The sequence below is a fragment of the Trichoderma reesei genome (genome assembly GCF_000167675.1).
Source record: "Trichoderma reesei QM6a unplaced genomic scaffold TRIREscaffold_28, whole genome shotgun sequence".
NCBI classification, from domain to species: Eukaryota; Fungi; Ascomycota; class Sordariomycetes; order Hypocreales; family Hypocreaceae; genus Trichoderma; species Trichoderma reesei.
The window spans coordinates 120,798-141,201 of NW_006711175.1; the positions used below are offsets into that span (position 1 = coordinate 120,798).

Sequence of the window (20,404 nt, forward strand, 5' to 3'; positions counted from 1 at the left end):
CCCTTTTCTTTTCATGATGTCAAAGCATGCATGTGGCGACGCATGATATGCCGGCGAAGAGTGGATGAGATTTGTTTTGATACAATATCAATACAGTGAGCATGTTGGATTGCAGTAGTCTCCCCGCATTGGCTCTGATAGTTACATGTTTGTTTTCAAAGTCTGTATTCCAAATATTGTATTATGATCAAAGCAAATAATTCAAGTCTGTTGCTAACGCCTCGTGGTTGTATGGGTCGATGGGGTCGATGACTCAAGGCCTTTGCTTGACGACCTCTTTTTTTTTTGTCTCAATTGCCCTGTTCCTTTGCTTCGATTTCAGGACTCCAATTCTAACGAACCCAAGTCTACATAGCATCCCTGCTGGTATTTAAATCTCACATTGCATGCGCGGGTCAGTGTATGCCATCGCATCGCGTTGATTTATGCCGTCTCTTGGCGATACTTGGCCAAGGGCCCCCTCTCAATCTCCTCGACGGAGAGATGTGCGCCGGCCGTCTTGAGAAGCTGCGCGCAGTCATCCTTGCCGCTCAGGGTGGCGAGGAAGAGGGGCGAGTTGTCGGCCCTGTTGCGCTCGTGGACGCTGGCGCCGCGCTTGAGCAACTCGAGCATGATCTCGGTGTTGCCCGAGACGGCGGCGAGGTGGACGGCGGTGTTGCCGGCGTAGTCGGCCGTCTTGAGGAGCTGGCTGCCCTCGCCCTCGAGCAGCTGCTTGACGACGTCGATCTCGCCGTTCTGGATGGCGTAGCCGAGGGCGGCGAAGGCGGACTCGACGGGGGTGAGGCGGGCGGCGGCGTCGATGGGGGGCGTCGGGTGGGAGAAGCTGGGGTGGGCGATCTCGGTCATCTCGCCGCGCAGGGAGCGGGAGAAGCGGTCGGCAATGTCCTTTTGGGAGAGGCCCGGAAGGGCGAGAAGGTGGGAGAGCTTGGCGAGGGCGGCCTCGGCGGTGAGGTCGAGGCCGAAGATGACGCCCATGCGGCCGAGCTGGGTGCCCGGGGCGTAGACGGGGGAGACGAAGCCGTTGACGCACTGGCTAACGTTGACGACGATGATGCCGCGCTCGACGGCGGAGCGGATGACCTCTGTGAGGCGGCCGTCGACGCCGCCGGGGACGTTGCCCATGCCAAAGGTCTCGAGGATGAGGCCGCGGAGGTCGGGCAGGTGGAGGACGGCGTCGACCATCTCGGGCTTGATGCCGGGGAAGACGCGCAGGCAGGCGACGTGGGTGGTGTCGAGGTGCTTGAAGACGTGGAAGCCGGCGATGGTGGTGGGCCGCAGGACGAGGTGCCAGTTGACGTTGATGCCGAGGCCGTTGACCTTGGCCAGGGGCTCGCAGTTGGGGCTGGCGAAGGCGTCGAAGGAGGCGGCGGAGACCTTTGTGGTGCGGTTGCCGCGGTAGAGGGTGTCGCGGAAGAAGAGGCAGACCTCGGGGATGACAAAGGTGCCCGCGATGATGAGGGAGCCGAGCAGGTTGTCGACGGCGTCGGACTGCAGGGCGAAGATGGGGGCCTGGGAGCCGGTGAGGATGACGGGCTTGCCGAGGTTGGCGAGCATAAAGGACAGGGCCGAGGCCGTGTAGGCGAGGGAGTCGGTGCCGTGGAGGATGACGAAGCCGTCGAAGAGGTGGTAGTTGTCCTTGATGGCCGTGGCCATGTTGGCCCAGTCGGCGGCGGAGATGCTGCTCGAGTCGAGCAGGGGGGTGAATTCGAGGACGGAGTAGCGGACGTGTCGCTTGTAGGCGGTAGGGGGGGTCCTGAGGCTGTCGAGCTGGACCATCTCGCCGCTGCGGCAGGCTTGTAGTTTGACTGCGTTGAGGTGGTCAGCTTTGAGAGCTTATATATTCCATTGGATTCCTATGCAATGCTATTCATGCTAGTCGGTATGCTTGGATCGATATGAGAGAGATGAGAGTTCACACCCTCATCCGTCTCCTTGACTTATAATCCAACACAGTCTCACTCACCACTGGGCTCTGAAAAGTCATTGAACGTCGTTCGGGGCGCCATTGCGCTCTCGAGAAAGCCGTCGGTGGGCGCAAGGCCGTCAGGCCCTTCCTGCATGCATATCGTGCCTCCGGTGCCGATGATCAGGACCCGGGACTCGGGCAGGCCGGCGTTGAGGGGAGGCGAGTTCGTCATTGCAGGCGACATGTGCGGCGGTTGAAATCAGAACTCTGCTATGGAATTGCAAAAAGTGAATGGATTGACAGAAGAGGAGGAATGAATGAATGAATGAAGAAGACAATGAGGTGATTGTAGTTTTCGATTAATAAGAGAAAAAAAGGGTAGTGAGGTTGCACAGGAAGGAGGTTGTTTGAACGAGCTGCCAGTTCTTATCGACTTGAGGTTGAGGTACGGTGGAACGAAGTACTTATACCCCAGATAAGACGAAAAAGGTACGATATAGGGCGTTTCAACAGTCTCCAACCAGGGTTTTCAGGAGAGTAATGATTACGAGAAAACTCGTCATGCGGACAGAGAGGAAAGAGAAAAGGGACGGGAAAGAGAGAAGCCTTTTATTAGGAGTTTAGTCGAAAAGGGCGGACATGGCCATGCGCAGCCATTTGAGCCTGTGTGGAAAAAAGTCTATTAGAGGCGACGGAGTGGATACGAAGGGGTAATAGAATCTCGAAATCGGAGGTGTGAGAAGTGCTTTTTTTTGCTTGGGGGCTGCTGGCTGGCTGGGGTGCAAGTACTTTGTATGTATGGCGAGTTTGTGTTAACCCAGCGCATACGGAGAGGCTGTCATGGGATAGTGTAAGAGTGCTTGATGTTGGGGACATGGGTGAAGCTATTCAGGGTTGGACTGAGGTCGAACGATTGATGACATGTGAAATGAATGCCGTTCTACCAAGCGTAAAAGTCGGGTAGAGGTACTTCCGGGCTATGTAGTACATACCTGCTCCTACTGCTAACGCAGACGGGCCTCGTCACGCAGGAGCGGCTTCGGCTCCGTTCCGTAATCATTCCATTCCGTATTCGTTCCGTTAAGCTATTGGTACTACTACTACCTAGGTAGGTAGTCTTCCGCAGTTGATACTACTGTCCCCAATCGAGATCGGGGATGGTTCTTCGGACAAGGCGAGGTGAGGTAAGCGACAAACATGAAGTTGCCATCGCACAACATATTACAGTAAGGTAGCATCAGGAATTTCGGCAAGGATGCAGCAAGATGCATAGGTACATACATACATAAGGTAAGACCCAGTACGGTATGTATGTACATGCTGAGCAGCTGTTGGAGCTGCCTGTCCCGCAGGTCCTCCGAACAAAGGCCGCCTCCATACATACGCCAGCCCAGCATACCTACGTCACTTTACCTACCACAGTACATAAGCTGCTGCTAGTACAATAGTAGAACCCGGCAGACCAGAAAGTTGGCTACCGCAGATGGCAATGTTGGCACCAGGAAGACAAAAGACGATCGATTCGCAGATGCACCACTTTTTCTGAGATGGACAAGCATCATCATCAATCCTCTTTCGATTCACCCACCAGCCCAGATCTCTACTCCTCCCAATCCATGCGTAATCATGGCGTGGCTGTTCGTCTCGATATACGAATTGCTTGCATTGAACTTGCAAGTCAAACGGAAACAAAGGCCGTTCCCGCTGGCAAGGCCTCGCTGTCAACGCAGTACCGCCCAGGCACTGCATCGTCCCGCAGCCACATGCCGGCTGCCAATGTACAATCCAGGTACAGCTCCACCAACGGCCCTCTTCTCACATCAGATTGGGATAAGCGCAAACCCTCGCAACGCCATCTTTTGACTGTGTGCTCAGCGCCGACTCAAAGTCATCGATCGATTCGAACCCATCTTTTTCTTTTCCTTCTTTCTCCTTCTAATTGCGACTCGACTCCTCGGCTTCTCTTCGACCTCTCCCCTCCTCCCAGTCTGCTTGCTGCCATCTCCATCAGAGACAGCGAGAGCAATTATCAAACCCTTTATCGCGGATTTCCGTTACTCAGCTCTCGTCCTCGGCCAGCATCGTTCGTTCGCTATCTGCCTCTTCCTCGACAGCGCTCTTGCGGGGGGTTTCGCCAGACCCGGGAGGAGAACAATGCGCGCCCACCACACCACGCCTCTCTCATAAAACGCGCCTCGAACACGCAGAACCAGAGTCGCCTCGTCATTTGCCGCCCTCGTCAGCCATCGTCGACGCTTTCCCCCCCGTCTCGCTTGATCCCGCGACTTGAGACCGTCAAGACAGCTTCGACGCACCCGGCGCGCGTCATGGACCGGCCACCAGAAACGACTCCCGGCGGCACCTCGCCGCGAACCTTTGCCCTGAATCACGCCAGACCGAAGTCCAGCTTTCAGGGCTGCTCGCGCATCTCCGACTATGAGCTACAAGGCAAGCTGGGCGAGGGAACCTTTGGGTACGGCAGGCCCCTTTGTCTTTCACATTCAGCAATGTCCAGCAATGGAGAGGCTAACGCAAACGATGCTGCTGCAGTGAGGTCCATCGCGCTCGATCACGCAAGACGGGCGCCCTCGTCGCCCTCAAGAAGATTATAATGCATCACGAAAAGGACGGCGTAGGTGGCCGCATCACGAGACGAACCAGCGTTGCTCTCTAACTGACTTGCATTCAGTTTCCCATCACCGCCCTGCGAGAAATCAAGCTTCTCAAACTTCTGTCACATCCAAACATCTTGAGATTGGAAGACATGGCTGTGGAGCACCCCACAAGACAGAGTGAGTGTCTTTTTCTCAATCCTCATATGCTGCGCCTTTGTTTGCGTCTTTGTTCTTCCTCCCGCCGCCTAGCCCAGACGGTAGAGCTGACCGAGTCACGCGCAGCCGACAAACGCAAGAAACCCATCATGTACATGGTGACGCCATACATGGATCACGATCTTTCCGGCCTCCTCGATAATCCGTCCGTCCACTTCAAGGAGGCTCAGATCAAGTGCTACATGATCCAGCTTCTTCAGGGCCTGCGCTACTTGCATGAAAACCACGTCCTGCACCGAGACATGAAGGCCGCCAATCTTCTCATCAACAACAAGGGCATCCTCCAAATTGCTGATTTCGGCCTGGCCCGCCACTACGATGGGCCAACGCCTAGGGCCGGGCATCCTGTCGGAGAGGGCCGACGAGACTATACTGGGTTGGTGGTAACAAGGTGGTATCGTCCCCCCGAGCTTCTGCTGCAGCTCAGGCAATATACCACCGCCATCGACGTGTGGGGTGTTGGGTAAGACCATTTATCCTTTGGCATTGTTCCTACCTTATGCAGCAAGATCCGTCTTGTATCATTGAGCCACGACGCTGACACTCTAAAGCTGCGTCTTCGGAGAAATGCTGTTTGGCAAGCCCATCCTTGCGGGCGAGAGCGACGCTCATCAACTCGAGCTCATCTGGGATCTCATGGGATCGCCCACCGATGAGAACATGCCCGGATGGAAGAATCTGCCAGGGGGTGACCACCTGAATCCTCGACCACGACCGGGCAATCTCCAGAGCCGGTTCAGAGAGTATGCTGCCCCTCATCCACGCTCTGCCTCTTTAGCGAACTTCAAGCTAACACACACTGCTCCCCCATTTGCAGATACGGTACTGGGGCGATTTCTTTACTGAAAGACCTGCTGAAGCTGGATTGGAAGACGCGCATCAATGCCGTGGATGCATTGCAACATCCGTACTTCAAGAAGGAGCCCCTACCACTGGAGCCCCATCAGCTTCCGACCTATGAGGAGAGTCACGAGCTTGACCGGAGAAAGTTCCACGACCGCAAGGCCGCCCTGCCCCCTGCTCCCAAGGGAGGAACAGTTGGCCTGGGACCCGATGCAAACGGAGCAACCGCCGGCTTCAACAGCAGCGACGCCTACGGGAGTGGCCGGAACGGTGTCAACGGAGGCCGCTTCAGAGGCCCCGACGATAGGCGACCGGCGTGGCGAGAGCGCGGGCCTCCGTCGCGGCCTCCCCAGGACCGCCCGCCAAACTGGGACGACGCTGACCATCGAGATCGAGATCGACCGCCTCGCAGCCGCGGGCCGGGCCGTGGGCCAGATATTGACACGTACATACCGAGCTACGGCCGGGAGGAGGCCGGAGGACGGCGCAGGGACGACGACCGGCCCCGTGATGATCGACGACGCCCAACTAGCAAGGACAGCGGCCGACGATATGACAGAGACCGGCGAACCAGGAGTCGAAGCCGCTCGCCCATCCACGATAGGAATCGCGACCGAGATCGCACAGATCGAGACATGTACCGACGGTGAATTTCGCAAAAGGACCTCGCGTCATTAGATATACATACCATATATATGCCTCTACATATGTATGGTCAGGAGTGGCCGGCTATTGCTCAAGCCATTTTGCACTTTTTATGATATCCCATTGAATTAGCTTCTCTACAATTCTTCTTTTTCTCTTCCACTTGTTTATATATTACCGCGCCAGGGTGGACAGGGGGAGTAGAATGGCACTGGGGGCACAACAGCGTGGAGACTTGCAACAACTGAGTCTCAATTTCCCGCTATTGCCCGAACGGCTTGCTTGACATCTGCCCATAGTATGTGAGTGGGGGAGGGGTTAGCATTATAGAAGGCAGAGGATAATAGCATTGAGTCTATGAAGTCAACGAGACGCAGGAAACAACAACGCGCTTCAACAACCGGGCAACGCTTTATGAATGCACGACTAGCCTATTGTGAAAACCATGAAAGCAGAACAGGAAAATCATACATCAGAATCGTCCTCTTCTTCGAGAATTGTCTGCGACAGGAGCCCAGTTGCAGGACGGCGCCTGGAAGGGGAAGGGTCTGGCCAGTACCACTCCCCCTCATTGGAAGACGAGTCGTCCTTGACGAGGGTGTTGGGCGATGAGTAGTAGGACGACAGAGGATCTTTGCCTTGAGAGGGTGTGCGAGAACGACCACTGCTGCTCCTGCTGCTGCTGCTGCTCTTGCCGTTGCCGTTGCGGCTTGTATCTCCTTGCATGCCGAGATAGGATGTGATGACTGTGGAGGATGTGGCGAGGGTGAGGCCGGCGAAGGCTCCGACGAGGGCGGCGGTGGCGAGCTGTTGTTTTGTGAGGAGATGGGTGTTAGATTTTGTATGGTCACTTACATTGAGCGTTGAGCGTCGTTTTCTTGTTTTGTTGTTCTCTTTTGATGTGAAGATTGGGGAGGGGAGGAATGATGAGAAGGAGGAGGAGGATGGGGAGGAGGAAGGAAAAGACGTACGAATGTGTATAGCGGCTACATCGTAGTGTATAAGAGGCTTTCGTTAGCAAGGAGCTTCATTATCACTCTAACATGTGAAGGTGGTTTCAACAGCATGAAGCTCTCAAGTGACGACGGTGACATTCCATGAAGGATGATGGTTGAGGAAAAGAGTAAAACACACACCTGTAGAGCAGTTATGAAATCAACGATCCCGCGGAACCAGCCGGCCACATACGCGACGAGGTAGAAGACGGGGAAGAAGACGATGCGCAGGGCGCGCGCGAGGTACGACAGGGGCGTCCAGATGAGCAGGCGGAGGGGCAGCGTGAGGAGGCGGCCGAGGAGGGCGATGTAGTGGCTGATGAGGCGGAGGTAGTCGATGACGGTGGACGTGTCCATGGTTCTTTTCCTCTTTTGGGGGGGGATGTCCGAGGAGATAGAGAAAGTAGAAGGAGGAGCAAAGAGGAGGATGAGGAGGAGGAGGAGGGATTGTTTGGTATGAGGGGGGTGGTTGTGAGGTATGGAAGGGGGTTTGATGATGGGCTTGTGAGTGGTGAGCTGGTAAGGTACCTAGAGAGGTGTGGCTGGAGAAGTGTGGCGGGGCTTAACCTGGAGTTTGGACCTCGTCTTACAGGCAACGCCTCTTCTTTGAGGAAATACGGGTGCGAATAAGAATGGAAGGTGGGCTCTGTATTCTGGTTGATAAGTTGGTGAGTTGACTGGGAGCGTTTGAGTCGTTTGTTGGTTGGCTTGACTCGAAGTGATGCTTGTTTGGTAGACGATATGTAGATGGTGGCGCAAATCAGATACGGAGTTCACCACGCAATTGGTGTCAGGCCATATTATCCCGTAGAGTACATTTTCATCAGTAAGTCGTCGCCTGATAAGTCATATCTAGTTACCTTGGGCGTTCAAAGAGGGATTTACTTTGGCGCAAGAGAAATGCCAAAGTGTGGAAGCTTTGAGGCTTATTAGTACCTGAGTCGGGAGTTAGCACAGCCAGTTTGATGTTCTAGCTGGTTCGTAGGTAGCTCGAAGCTCCTGTGCTGAGCTTGCCCAATATTGCCTACACCTGCTGTCTTGATAACGCCGAACAGAAAACACAATGAACGGGATCAATGCAGCCAAGCGTGCGTAGGTAGATGCACGCCATATATTATTATTCATGACGAAACAGTCACTGACTTCTGCAGCATGACAGCGCCGGCAGATGCAAAAAAAGTGCTCGTTACTCGGCTCTTCCAAGCCCATGGTGTCGTCATTGCAAAAGGTCCGTCAATTGTCTTCCAGATGTGCCAGTTGCAGGGGCTGCTTGCGGCTTCCCACTGCAAAAAGTACAAGGGACCTCGTTCTGACGCCGTCGTCGCTCTCCGGCAAAAGTAGCCCGGTACATGACAGAGCTGCCCGTCCCCTAACTCGGGCGCTGGAATGCCCTGTAAGAAAGGCGCCAAGAGAGGAAAAAAGACGTCAGTCGGGTGCTCCTCAGCATAATAAGAAGGGCAGAATCCCCCACTCGTCGAACCACCCCCCCCTCTGAACGGGCCTCGATCCTACTGGCCAGCTTGCCTCCAACCCGCGATCGTGTCCTGCAGACGGGCGGCCACGAGACGACACGACATTTTCAAGGGACCAGCCAGGGAAAGGAAAAAAAGAAAAGTGACGAGGACGGGACAAGGCCGAAAAGAGGAGGGAACCCCCACGAGCAGCTTGTTCTGCAGACGCCCGAAAAGAGGAAGCCGAGCTCGAGGACTCTGATTGGGATTGATTGCTAGAACGCCTTGACAGTGCAAAATAACCTACCAAAGGCCCCCCCCCTCTCTCTCTCTGGCGCCTTGAGAATTCCTACTCGCGGCCCGGATCGGTTCAGCAGCTGGGTGGAATTGGCGGATTGCTGTCGGGTGCATGAACTGATTGACTGACTTGGCTGCGTCGTGGACCATCGACCGACCGAGTCCAAGGGTTCTGTCAGGTAATAGGTAATTCACAGCATCTGCCATCGTCTGTCTGCAAGCCGCCCTGCCGCCTGTCGGGGTTCCTCGCCACAGCCAAGCGACTGCACGGGACCGTCACCGGTCGACCAAGACCAAGCTCGGCCCCCAAGCATCCTTACTACTTACTACTACTCGTACTATCTATCATCCTTGGAGCCGATCTAGATCATCCATCTGTCACCTGTATTACTTACTACTTACTACTACTGCTTCCACTACTACCACCTTGCCCCATACTACTACTACTACTACTACTACTACTACTACTACTACTACTACTACCACCACCACCACCACCACTACTTGCGACTACATACCACCTCTCCCGCGCACAAGGCTCAGCACTCGGACAGACGCAGACACACCACGCATCGACGAGAGTCCAACCCCCACCGCCCGTCTGATCCTCTCCGCAGGGCCGCAGTCCAACCACGGCCTCGCAAGCATCGTCACGCGAGCCTCCCCCGCTGTGCCCCCAGCCCTGCTCGCCAGCGCCTCTGTGTGCAACGGCCAGCCGCCAACCGGCCGCCTCTGCAACCCCCCTCTGCTCCCGCTAGCAGCCCATCCTCTGCTGCCCCGGGGGACTCGTTGTCTTCTCTTCTCGCGCTCGCTTCCACACGTCCCTTGCCGCCCACCCCCCCTGGTCGGGTCCCAAAGCCATGGGTAACAACCATTCGGCGTCCAACAAGGCGGGCGGGCCCGGGTCGCCTCCCCAGCAGCAGCATCAGCAGCAGCAGCAGCAGTCAGACGCCGCCGCCGCCGCCGACTCTCCTCGCCAGCCTCAGCATCGCAGGGACGGCTCCCGCAACGTCATCCCCGTCCACGCTGCCCGCGCCGCCGCCGCCCCGGAACCGTCCTCGCTCCAGGCCCAGGGCTCCATCGCCGCCTCCGTGCCCAAGCCGAAGAACCTGCCTCCCACGGCCGTCTCCTCCCTCAGCGGCTCGCCGCACAGCAGCAACGTCTCCTCCGTCGCAAACGCCGCCGCCGCCGTCACCGCCGCCGTTGCCGCCGGGAGCGAAAGGCCGTCCGAGCCGCGGCCCATTGTGCGCGACGAGCCCTCCAAGCCCGTCGCCGTGCCCATCGACGGCTCTGTGGCGCGCCCTCACATCCCCGCCGTCCCGCCCTATCTCGAGTCCCAGTACTTTTCCAACAATAGCCTGACGGACATGTACATGATGCGCCCGCCTCGCCTGCCGCTTCCCATTGAGGAGGAGGTGCACACGCCTGGGTCGCCTATCCTTGGGCCCGACGAGACCTTTGCCGACCTCGACCTGGGCGAGTCGTCGGATGCCTTGACGAGGAAGAGCTCCGCGCTCAGCGCCGGCACGGCCGAGGACGAGGAGGGCGAAGAATTGCGCGTCGACAAGACCAGGCCGGTTGTGGCCACCAGGATTGAGTGGAGGGGCGGTGGTGAAAAGATCTGGGTGACGGGAACCATTTTCCACTGGAACCGCAAGCTACGGCTGCGCCCTGTGTAAGTGCCATGATGATTTCGGACATGCGTTATGCGCTGGCTACCCGCGTCTTGCCTGGAGCCTTGCAATGTGCCCTTGTCTTTTCAACCTTACATCTGCTGCCTAGCGGCACGTGCCTTTGACCTCGCAGCTTTTCTTTTCTTTTCTTTTCGTCTTAGTCCCGGTCATTGCTAACGCAATCATGCCTCTAATAGCGAGGGCCAGCCTGGTGTGTTTGCTGCCACGGTTCACGTTCTGCCGGGAACTCATCACATCCGCTTCTTGGTCGATGGGATTATGCAGACCTCGCCCGATCTCCCCACCACGGTCGACTTTGGAAACAATCTGGTCAACTACATCGAGGTCAGCCCCGAGGGCGCCTCGGCGGCCAAGGAAGGCGGAGCGGCCAAGGCTGCCGACGCCGAAAAGGACAAGGGCGAGTCCCGCGCCGACGCCCAGTCCAAGGAGGAGCCCAAGGTGGCCAGGGGCAAGCCCGTCTTGCCGGCGGAGGCCTACACCAGCGAGATCCCGCAGTACCTGCTCGATTTCGACCAGCCCGAGGAGTCGCCGGCCTACCGCAACGCCGTGTCTGCCATTGAGAAGCTGACGACGCCGCCGAGCCTGCCCGGGTTCCTGGGCAAGCCGATCCTCAACGCTGCTACCCTTATGAAGGACGACAATAGCGTCCTCAACATGCCTAACCATACTGTGCTGAATCACCTGGCGACCAGCAGTATCAAGAACAATGTATTGGCCGTGTCGGCAACGACTAGATATCACAACAAGGTGGGCCAGAACCCGGAGTCAAGAAGGTATACCCAGAATTATGCTAACACGTCGTTTTGTCCTATAGTATGTCACTACAATCATCTACAAGCCTACCTCTACAGATGAAGGTTAGATAAGCAATCTCGGAACGAGGACGAGACAAGGAACGATTATAGTCGTGAAGAGTCAAGGGCAGTTGACATGTACTATTCCTTTCTTTTTTTTTACAGTTTTCAGGTGCATCATTGGTTTCTGTGTTTCTTTCATTGCCCCGATATATGGCTATTTCTCCCAATGGACGGTGAAAGGCAAGACTGTGGATTCTTACATTAGTGGGCTGGTATGGTGAAGTAAGGGCTGGATGCGGTAGAGCTTCCAAGGGGTTCGCAATGAACTGGTCAGATTAGATACCTAGATGGGCAACAGGTATGGATGGGATGGAATGTTCAGCACAATATACAGTGCCATTTGCTCTCTAACAGAACCCACCAAATTTACAAATTTACCCTCTTTATCGTGATTTTTCATTGTACTTTTTTTTTCTCTCTCTTCTCGTCTATTCTTTGGTATGTTTCAGTTTACTCTTTTCACTCTTGAATGGCCCACCTAGTCTCTCCAGTTGACATACACATCGTCCGTTCTGAAGCGCTGCGTACACACGCTCTCCTCGAGCGGCGTGCGGAAGCCCGTCCTGTACGCCAGCAGCCCCGCGTGCGCAATCATGATGCCGTTGTCGATGCAGAACCTCTCGTCCATGGCAAAGACGCTGCCGCCGCGCTCCTTGGCCATGCTGGCAATCATGTCCTGCAGGCGCTCGTTGCAGCCGACGCCGCCGACGATGAGCACCTGGCTGCTGCCGACGTGGGCCATGGCGCGCTCCGTGATCTCGACGAGCATGGCGAAGATGGTCTCCTGCAGGGAGAAGCACAGGTCCTCGACGGTGAAGCCGGCGCCGTCGGGGCCGGGCCCCAGCTGCAGCAGCTGCGCGGCCAGGGCCTCGGCGCTGGCGAGGATGCCCGAGAAGGAGCAGTCCATGCCCTTGACGACGTAGGGCAGGTCGAGCAGGCGGGTGCCCTTCTTGGCCAGCTGCTCAATGTTGTAGCCGGGGGCCGGGTCGTTGCTGATGCTGAGGACGCGGGCGAAGCGGTCGAGGCAGTTGCCGACGGCGATGTCGAGCGTCTCGCCAAAGATGCGGTAGCGGCGCTCGGCGTAGGCAATCACCTGCGAGTTGCCGCCGCTGACGTAGAGCACGACGGGGTTGTCGGCGCCCGTCACCTCGCGGCCCATCTCGATGTGGCCGACGCAGTGGTTGACGCCGACGAGCGGCCGGTCCCAGAGCAGCGCGAGCGTCCGCGCGCCAATGGCCACGCTCGTCAGGGGCGCGCCCATCCCGGGGCCCTGGGTAAAGCAGATGCAGTCGACGTCGGCCGGGCGCACGCCTGCCTCGGCCAGCGCGCGGCGGGCCAGCGCGACGAACTCGGTGCGGTGGTGCAGCGCCGTGTCCTTGGGCAGGAAGCCCGTGCCCGGAGGCGAGATGAAGGTGTGGCGGAGGTTGGAGAGGATCGTCGTCGACGTGGGCGTGTGCCGGATGAGGCCGATGCCGAGCTTGTTGGCGGAGCCTTCGCATCCGAGGGCGATCCAGGAGGATTTGGAGGACATTGCTGCTGCTGCTGCTGCTGCTGCTGCTGCTGGGGGAGAGGATGCTGTTGTTGTTGTTGTGGTCGTCGTGGTTGTGGATGTTGTGGCTGTGATTGATGAGGGAGATGTCGAGGGCGGTAATGGCGAGGAGACGGCGGCGGCGGCGGCGGCGGCAACAGCAGCCATGCTGGGCAGTTTGGGACTGCTGTGTTGTGGAGTTTGATCTATATTAGACAAAGAGATGTGCAGAATCTCGAAGTAATGCGCTGCGGTTTGCGACAGGTGCGCGAATGCTCAATGTCTCGAGACTTGAGCTCTTCGTAGAGCGGCTCCTGGAGAAGAGGGTGAATTGTGTAAGTGCTACCCGCCGTATCGGCTCTGCAGCGTGCGTGCGCTGCGGTAGCAAGAGTAAGGCACTCTAGAGTAAAGACGACAATAAGAAGGCCGCAATGTATCCGTGGCGTGAAAACGAAGCAAGCTTAACAGGGGGATTTTGGCACAATATGTTGATGTCTGGTAGTCATCGCCAACGGAAAAATGGAGGGGTTCGTCGTCTGTCGTATCAAGGGCCCATGACGGAAAATAGCGGGGCGCTGCGGTCGCTCACTTGCAGCAGCAAGCAGCAGCAGCTGCAACCCTTTCGCTCCCTTCCCAATTTCTCGTACATGCCTGCCTACATCATCATTGTCCACGTGCAGCAGCATTGACGTTTCAGGCTTATGTAAGATGGTACTTCTTCCGTCACTCAACGCCGAAGCGTTGCCGTCCCTGTGACCTCTGCCTGACCATGAGCATCGCGAGTTCTCCTCCTTCTTGTCTTCAGTCTACCGTATCCGACTTCATCCAAGCCAAGTCCAATCGCCCAGCAAAAGTACCGCGACCCTTTGCTCCGGCCAACGTGTGGCCCTTATCCGAGGTACCTGGTACCACCCGCCAGTGGGAGAGAAAAAAAAAAAAAAAAAACCTCCAGCGTCCGGCCGGACCCTGTCAACCAAGTCGGCAAATCCCCTTTAGCGCTTCCCTCAACTGCTCACCTCGCACTAAAATCTGCCTTCCCTCGTCCCAAGGCCCAGGACCCTGTAGGCTTGCTTTGTACCTACCTACTACCTACATCACAGCATTCTTGTACCACCACCACAGGTCCCTCTCGTCTGCTCGTGCCGTGGCCTTGATACCTGCCTGTCTGGTATCGGTCCTTGTCCCCCCCGTTCCCTTGAGTGCCTGCTTGTGTGGGCGGGAAAATCCCCCCAAAGGGAACAAAATCCACTTGCGGCCGGTTCCCGCGGTCCACACTTCAACCACTCTCAACCTTTCTTTTCCCTCGACCTTTTTTTTCCCCATCATACACTCTAGCTTGGGAAAAAGCAGCAGAGAGAAAAAATTCCCAGGGCAGGGTCAAAATCCCTTCTCCGGTCCTGGAGCCGTGGCTCTGCTGAAGCGTTCGTCCTCCCAGCATGGCCTGACGGAAAGGGTCATTCCGTGTTTCCTGATGGCACCGGGTCTCTCGTGCCCGCGCGGCAAGGAAAATCCCCCTTTGACATAGCTGGGTGTGTTGTCCCGCGCCTTTGTCCTCTTTCCTCTTCCCCAAGATCTCACAGCTGACGCCAACCAGCCCTCGCAGCAGACAGAAGCTCCCAACCATGCGGGAGAGACCGGAGCTTCCAGTGGCCGGCCATTGCCAGCTTTCCAGCGGCATGGTGATCTGCTGCTGCCCACGTCCCATGGCGATACTCGACCGTACACCACCGTCGACGAAAGCTCAGGTTGCGCAGCCTGCTTCCCCTCACGTCATCCGCTCCGGTCGCCGCGAGGTGAGACCGGGCTGCGTCACGACACCCGCTTTGCGAAAGCGCTCGTATAATGAGACTGGCTAGGACTTCTTGTCTGTCTGGTCCACCGGACGCCGAACTTTTATACATGCCGTCACGCGAGTTGGATGCCGCAAGAGATCAAGATGCAAATTGCCGTCTGGCCAAGTACCACCAGCGCGGCGTCTTTCCGGTTTATATTGATTTCTTTCTTCTTTCTTTGTGTGTTGGTTTTTATTTTTCATTTGCTCCCATTGGGGGGCTTCTTCTTCTTCTAATCCTAAAGAACCGACCCCAACTCCCAACTCCTTGCAATGCCTTGACCAAGGGCTTAGGTACTATACACCGGTCGTTGTCATCTCCCTTGAAAAGATCCTTCCTTTTCCCAAACCTCCCCCCCTTGTCCGATCCGGTCCTGATAACCCCTCCGACACCAGCGTGATGGGAGGGGAAAAGAAGGGGAGAAAATTATATACACCTCCACACACCCATACTCATACAAGGATGCGGTACCGGATCCATTGGGGGGGAGGAGAGAGCGTTTCTTATGATGCCGCTTGCGCTTGTTGAGCTGCAGGAGGTTGCGGCGGCTGCGGTTGTTGCTGCAGTTGCGGTTGCGGTTGCGGCGGCGGCGGTAGGACTCTATTCCCGTTTGCTGCGCCGTTGACTGCTTCTGGAGGGACTGTCGGCCTCGCTCGGAATATGTATGGGCTAAGGGGAATCGTGGCTCGGAACTTGAGGGCTCTCGTGTCAAAGGGATCAACCTCATACACCGGTGGCTCATCATCTTCATCGTCAGAGTCATACTTCCACCGGTCCGAGTACTCGTACGAATCTGTCCGTCTAGGCGTCGAGAGGCCCCTCCTATCGATCCACAGCCGCTGGAGTCGGCCGATGCGACGACGAAACGCCGGTTGGGTGGTCTGCGATGAGTCGTCCATGTCCGCACCACGGAATTGGACTACGGGCAGCTCTGGCTTGTCCAGATCCATGGGCTCAGGTGCGTTATCGGCATCCATCGAGTCTGAAGACGTTGACGCCGGCGGCGTCATCAGATACTGCGTCTTGGCAGGTCTAAACTTGAGCTCCATCCCTAGGGGTTTCACCGGCGACAGCGGGTCTCGAGTGAGATCGATATGATTCTGGTTCCATCGCCGGTGGTTCTGCACCTTGGTCTCAATCTCATTACGAAGCTCGTTTTCTTTCTCCGCGAGCTGGTCGGAAAGCAGGACAAGGTCTTGCTCGTGTGAGCGCCCATCGGGCCGCACAGGCGCGCGCACCTGTGTTGGTGGCCGCGGGGCCCCGGGGGCTTCTGCAGGCTTGCGCTTTTGGGACTGCGTATTTCCAACCGGGTCAGTGCCAAGTGGCATAAGTCGTGTGCAGGGCCAAGCTGGCCTTTGTTTGCAACATACCTTTTGGTTGACGAGGTCTTCGTCGTCGCCCTTGATGCCCAGTTTGGTCTTGATCTGCTTTAGCCTGGCCCTTTCCTCGAAGATGGCCCGATCCATCTGCAACAGATCCCGCTTCATCATCTCTCGCTCGTATGCCATCAAGATGAGCTGGCGGCCATCCTCGAGCTCGCGACGGAAACGCTTGAGCGTCTCGGCGATCTTGGTATCCCGCGACCTCGTCTTCCTCGTCTGCCTCACCTCCCGCCGTCTGAAGCAGACATAGGGGTCGGTGTCGTCAGTCTCCTGGTGCGTCTCGAACTTGATGGTCGGGTGCAGCGGTTTGTTGCCGGCCTCCTGCCGCCTGGCCTTCCAGTACTCATATATCTGCTTGGCGTGCTGCAATATGGATGTAGAGCCAAGCTGATTGAGACCCGGCACCATCATATCATAGGCGACAATAGTGTTGTCGACTGATGCGAAGGGGGTCTGCTCTGCCGCGGTGTCCTCAAACACCTCCATGATGCGTTCGAAGTCATCCTCGCTAAGCGTCCCGGCCGCGGGAGGATTACTATTATATGACTTGAGAAACTCATTGTCCTCCGTTGTCATGTCATAATGACAGCTGATACACTCTTCCACCGTCTGAGAGAATCGGATATAGGAGGAAGGCTTGTGGAAGACTGCGGGATAGAGGCTATCATAGCTGATGTCGCTCTCTCGCGGTGGAGGCACAGGGATTTCTTGGTCATTGCTTGTGCCGGCCTCTTTCAAAATCGATTGAAGGTGGTATTCCTACAGAGACACAAAAAAGAAGACGCAAACAAGTCAGTATAGTTGCAGGGACCAGAAGAAAAGATGAAGAGAGAGGGATACGACGGTTGCAAAGAAAGAGAGAAGCCTGATCCAATGCAACCAGAAAGAAATGAATCTGGGAAGAAGCAGAAAAAAAAGGAAAGGAAAGGAAAGAAAAGTAAAAGAAAAGAAAGATCAAACAATGTCACAAAAAACAAGGCAGATGAATGCATGTGAGGTTGGATCAGGCCAGCATAGGTAGGTATGCACTGCTCCGTATATGCCATGAAGCTGATGGGGGAGCGGTCGAGGAGGGTCCACGTGACGAAGCACGTGATATCAGAAGTTGCGGTGGCGTGGATATGGTGGTGAAAAGGACTCACGTTTTCCTCGGTCTGGTCGACGCCGGTCGCGATTTGCGACTCGGTAAGCAGTGATTCATACTCGGAAGCATCGATCTGATCCTCTCTGAGCACGGGCAGAAGGGTTTTGACCGTCAACTTCTTGACTCGGACTTTGCGGGATGACATGTTGCCAGGGTGGTGAAGGACGGCAGAAAGCCAGCGGAAAATCCGCAAAAAAAAGAGCTCAAGTCATAAATCGAGACGTCCCGAATCGCCTGTCGATGAATGAAGGGCGGTTCCGGGGGTGTTGTTGGGGTTTTTTGATGGCTCGTTGCTCGCGTTCGATGAGGTGACGTTGAGATTTGTTTTGCCGCGCGAAGATTTTTCACTGGTGCAAAGCCTGGAAATGCGCGGCCCTTGTGTTGGATTCGGCCGCTGGGCAATGCACTGTTTTGGGGGGGCGCTTGGGGGGGCTTTCCAGCGAGTCGACGGGAACGGCGGCGTCAGGTCACGGTGCCATAGCATTTGGCGGACGCTGGTACTTTGCAGGCGCTCGGGCCACCCCCTCCTTTTGGGCGCTGTCGTGCTGTCTTCTCTCCCCTGAAGTTGTGGTTAGGGACAAAATAACAGGGCCCGCGTGGGCTGTTGCCGCCTCTGGTTGGCTGGGCGGCGGGCGGCAGAGGGAGCCCAAAGAACGCGCTCGGGTTCCGGAGTTGGGCCGAGAGTCGGCAAGGCGCGCGTTTCCTTAGGTAAGCTTGAGGACGTGCCTTACCTTGAACGGAAGTGTTGAATCGTGAAGTAATGTCAATATCAATGATGGGTTTCTGCTCTCATCACTGATTGACTTGTAGATGAATTTGATTGTCGTTGAGATGCAGTTTGACTAATCCTTCTGATGCTTTTTTTTTCTTCTTGTGCCACATACTGACATTTGGTCTGTGGAGTTGCTTGATTCACAATTGAATTAGGTAGGTAGGAAGCCATGATTGCAGTACGGAGTATACAGCAGTACATAGAATTTCAGCCTTTTGGCTCCAACTCAATCTTATCTGATTGAAATGATGCATCATCTGCCACAGTAGGTACGGAAAGCTACAGCGTGATGCATATGCACAATCTGCAAACTCGCCATCCCCATTGTTTTTCTCTCGACTAGCTGCCATTTATTTGTCTTGACTGGTTCATCAATCTTTGCATATGTACATGTACATGCACATGCCCGTATAGAATGTCAATTGCTTCACGACCACTTGCGCTCCCAATTTGATGGCCCGTGCACATGACCAGCTAGTACTCGTACCCCTCTAGGAGAGCCGCCGCCTTTTGTGCAGTTCCGCCTACAGTACTACTAACGAGTTGCATAACCCGTGGATGCCTCTTCTACTATTACAGTACAGGACCCCTACACACTTACAACCACAACCACAAACCACAAACCCACGCCGCTCCAACACCACGATACCCGCCCCGAAGCCTCGCTCCCCATCTTTCCTCCCTCCGCTCGAGACGAAATCCAGCGCAAGAGTCGCTGCGCCTTCAACATGGGCAACACCACCAGCACCGTGCTGGACAACATCGTCCAGGGCTCCAACTGTAGGCTGCCCGTCATTGCACCCCCCCTCCCCTTTCCCGGCTATGCAGCTGCTAATTAATTCCTGCTGTCGCATAGTTGACAGAGAAGAGGTCGACCGGTTAAGAAAACGATTTATGAAGCTCGACAAGGTACGCGATTGCAAAGCCGAGGAGGAACCAGCAAAGCGCATTTTTGGGCTCTTTTTACTTTTCCCGGTTGGGCTGCTGGCTGCCCGCGATATGGACGAATGACGAGGCTCTGCTGCTTGCAAAGGCAGAGAGGGAAACATATATGGCTAACTGCTCCTTGGACTACTGCAGGATAACTCTGGCACGATCGAGCGTGACGAATTCCTCAGCCTTCCTCAGATCTCCTCCAACCCGCTTGCGACACGGTTCGACTTCCCCTTTCCTTTCCCCCCTATTCACCACCCTCGTCCCCAGCGAAAGTCTTGATACACCGCTCGCGCTCGCCAAAAATCCCCCTTCATTCCTCAGCACACCGACTAACATATTGCCAATGACAAACTAAAACAAAACAGCATGATTGCCATTTTCGATGAGGACGGCGGCGGCGACGTCGACTTCCAAGAGTTCGTCTCGGGCCTGAGCGCCTTCAGCAGCAAGGGCAACAAGGAGCAGAAGCTGCAGTTCGCCTTCAAGGTGTACGACATTGACCGCGACGGCTACATCAGCAACGGCGAGCTCTTCATCGTCCTCAAGATGATGGTGGGCAGCAACCTCAAGGACCAGCAGCTGCAGCAGATTGTCGACAAGACCATCATGGAGGCGGACCTCGACAAGGACGGCAAGATTAGCTTTGAGGAGTTTACCAAGATGGTGGAGAATACCGACGTGAGCATGAGCATGACTCTTGGTGCGTTTTGTCCCCCCTCCCCCCTTTTTTTTTACTTTCTTCAATCGTTTCTTTACTTCTCTTTTTCTTGTTCTCTGATGTGCTAACTGAATGGCGGCGATATAAAGACCAGTTCTAGTCATCTACAGAGGAGCAGGAGGCAAGGGACGGCGTTGGTCTCGGGTAGGCCACCGCCACGACCGGCGGAGGTTTGTGGACAATGGGATACAGCAGTTATGATCATGAAATATCTACGCTCGCATTTCTTCTTCTTTTCTTGCTTCTCATCTCTTCACGTTATACTCGAGTTAGTTCCCTGATCTCACGTGAAGCACGTCTGCCAGCCCATCGAATACCAAACCTCTCTTTGCGAGTCTTGGACCTGCACGATTTCCCTCTCAGCCTGCCTCGCAATCTCAGCTCCGATGGCGCTACACAGCTCGTATGCAGTCATCGGGGGGGGGGGGGGGGGGGGGGTTTTCCCGTGTGCCCGCCATGCTCATTTCAGACAGTGTAACCACTACGATCCAGCCAAGCAATGCACGTCGCCGCACCCGCAGCAAACGCAGGAAAATCCCTGAGCAGCCAGAGTTCGATTCTTTGAATGCTTGT

The 20,404-nt window shown here is 55.9% G+C and overlaps 7 protein-coding genes across 7 annotated transcripts; 3 read left to right on the plus strand and 4 right to left on the minus strand.

Moving 5' to 3' along the window:
• Positions 1 to 423: 423 nt before the first annotated feature.
• Positions 424 to 2,150, minus strand: TRIREDRAFT_69290 (asparaginase; the record flags this gene model as incomplete). Its single annotated transcript, XM_006969071.1, has 2 exons — positions 424 to 1,805; positions 1,967 to 2,150. The coding sequence occupies 2 exons, from the start codon at positions 2,148 to 2,150 to the stop codon at positions 424 to 426; spliced, it is 1,566 nt and encodes a 521-aa protein (XP_006969133.1).
• Positions 2,151 to 3,919: 1,769 nt separating this feature from the next.
• On the plus strand, positions 3,920 to 6,230 carry TRIREDRAFT_81861 (kinase; the record flags this gene model as incomplete). The annotated part of the gene is made up of 7 exons (XM_006969018.1): positions 3,920 to 4,379; positions 4,457 to 4,538; positions 4,596 to 4,698; positions 4,804 to 5,200; positions 5,289 to 5,480; positions 5,555 to 5,917; positions 6,071 to 6,230. The coding sequence occupies exons 1-7, from the start codon at positions 4,234 to 4,236 to the stop codon at positions 6,228 to 6,230; spliced, it is 1,443 nt and encodes a 480-aa protein (XP_006969080.1). The 5' UTR covers positions 3,920 to 4,233.
• A 460-nt stretch (positions 6,231 to 6,690) lies between these two features.
• Positions 6,691 to 7,577, minus strand: TRIREDRAFT_111632 (uncharacterized protein; the record flags this gene model as incomplete). The annotated part of the gene is made up of 3 exons (XM_006969072.1): positions 6,691 to 7,032; positions 7,081 to 7,233; positions 7,362 to 7,577. The coding sequence occupies 3 exons, from the start codon at positions 7,575 to 7,577 to the stop codon at positions 6,691 to 6,693; spliced, it is 711 nt and encodes a 236-aa protein (XP_006969134.1).
• A 2,217-nt stretch (positions 7,578 to 9,794) lies between these two features.
• On the plus strand, positions 9,795 to 11,802 carry TRIREDRAFT_52126 (uncharacterized protein). Its single transcript, XM_006969019.1, has 3 exons — positions 9,795 to 10,643; positions 10,839 to 11,409; positions 11,477 to 11,802. The coding sequence occupies exons 1-3, from the start codon at positions 9,829 to 9,831 to the stop codon at positions 11,522 to 11,524; spliced, it is 1,434 nt and encodes a 477-aa protein (XP_006969081.1). The 5' UTR covers positions 9,795 to 9,828; the 3' UTR covers positions 11,525 to 11,802.
• Positions 11,803 to 11,997: 195 nt separating this feature from the next.
• Positions 11,998 to 13,050, minus strand: TRIREDRAFT_69257 (uncharacterized protein; the record flags this gene model as incomplete). The annotated part of the gene is made up of 1 exon (XM_006969073.1): positions 11,998 to 13,050. One exon carries the CDS (start codon positions 13,048 to 13,050, stop codon positions 11,998 to 12,000), a length of 1,053 nt encoding a protein of 350 aa, XP_006969135.1.
• A 2,332-nt stretch (positions 13,051 to 15,382) lies between these two features.
• Positions 15,383 to 17,550, minus strand: TRIREDRAFT_81865 (uncharacterized protein; the record flags this gene model as incomplete). Its single annotated transcript, XM_006969074.1, has 3 exons — positions 15,383 to 16,171; positions 16,250 to 17,020; positions 17,404 to 17,550. 3 exons carry the CDS (start codon positions 17,548 to 17,550, stop codon positions 15,383 to 15,385), a joined length of 1,707 nt encoding a protein of 568 aa, XP_006969136.1.
• Positions 17,551 to 18,797: 1,247 nt separating this feature from the next.
• Positions 18,798 to 20,062, plus strand: calb (calcineurin, beta subunit). The gene is made up of 5 exons (XM_006969020.1): positions 18,798 to 18,957; positions 19,034 to 19,086; positions 19,258 to 19,331; positions 19,479 to 19,813; positions 19,921 to 20,062. The coding sequence occupies exons 1-5, from the start codon at positions 18,906 to 18,908 to the stop codon at positions 19,929 to 19,931; spliced, it is 525 nt and encodes a 174-aa protein (XP_006969082.1). The 5' UTR covers positions 18,798 to 18,905; the 3' UTR covers positions 19,932 to 20,062.
• The last annotated feature ends 342 nt before the right edge of the window (positions 20,063 to 20,404 follow it).

Bases quoted from the DNA above. Each gene is read 5' to 3' on its own strand.
- TRIREDRAFT_52126 (XM_006969019.1), top strand. From the start codon at position 9,829: ATGGGTAACAACCATTCGGCGTCCAACAAGGCGGGCGGGCCCGGGTCG. The intron at 10,644-10,838 runs GTAAGTGCCATG...TGCCTCTAATAG, and splicing joins AAGCTACGGCTGCGCCCTGT to CGAGGGCCAGCCTGGTGTGT. The intron at 11,410-11,476 runs GTGGGCCAGAAC...TTTGTCCTATAG, and splicing joins CGACTAGATATCACAACAAG to TATGTCACTACAATCATCTA.
- calb (XM_006969020.1), top strand. From the start codon at position 18,906: ATGGGCAACACCACCAGCACCGTGCTGGACAACATCGTCCAGGGCTCC. The intron at 18,958-19,033 runs GTAGGCTGCCCG...GCTGTCGCATAG, and splicing joins CATCGTCCAGGGCTCCAACT to TTGACAGAGAAGAGGTCGAC. The intron at 19,087-19,257 runs GTACGCGATTGC...GGACTACTGCAG, and splicing joins GATTTATGAAGCTCGACAAG to GATAACTCTGGCACGATCGA.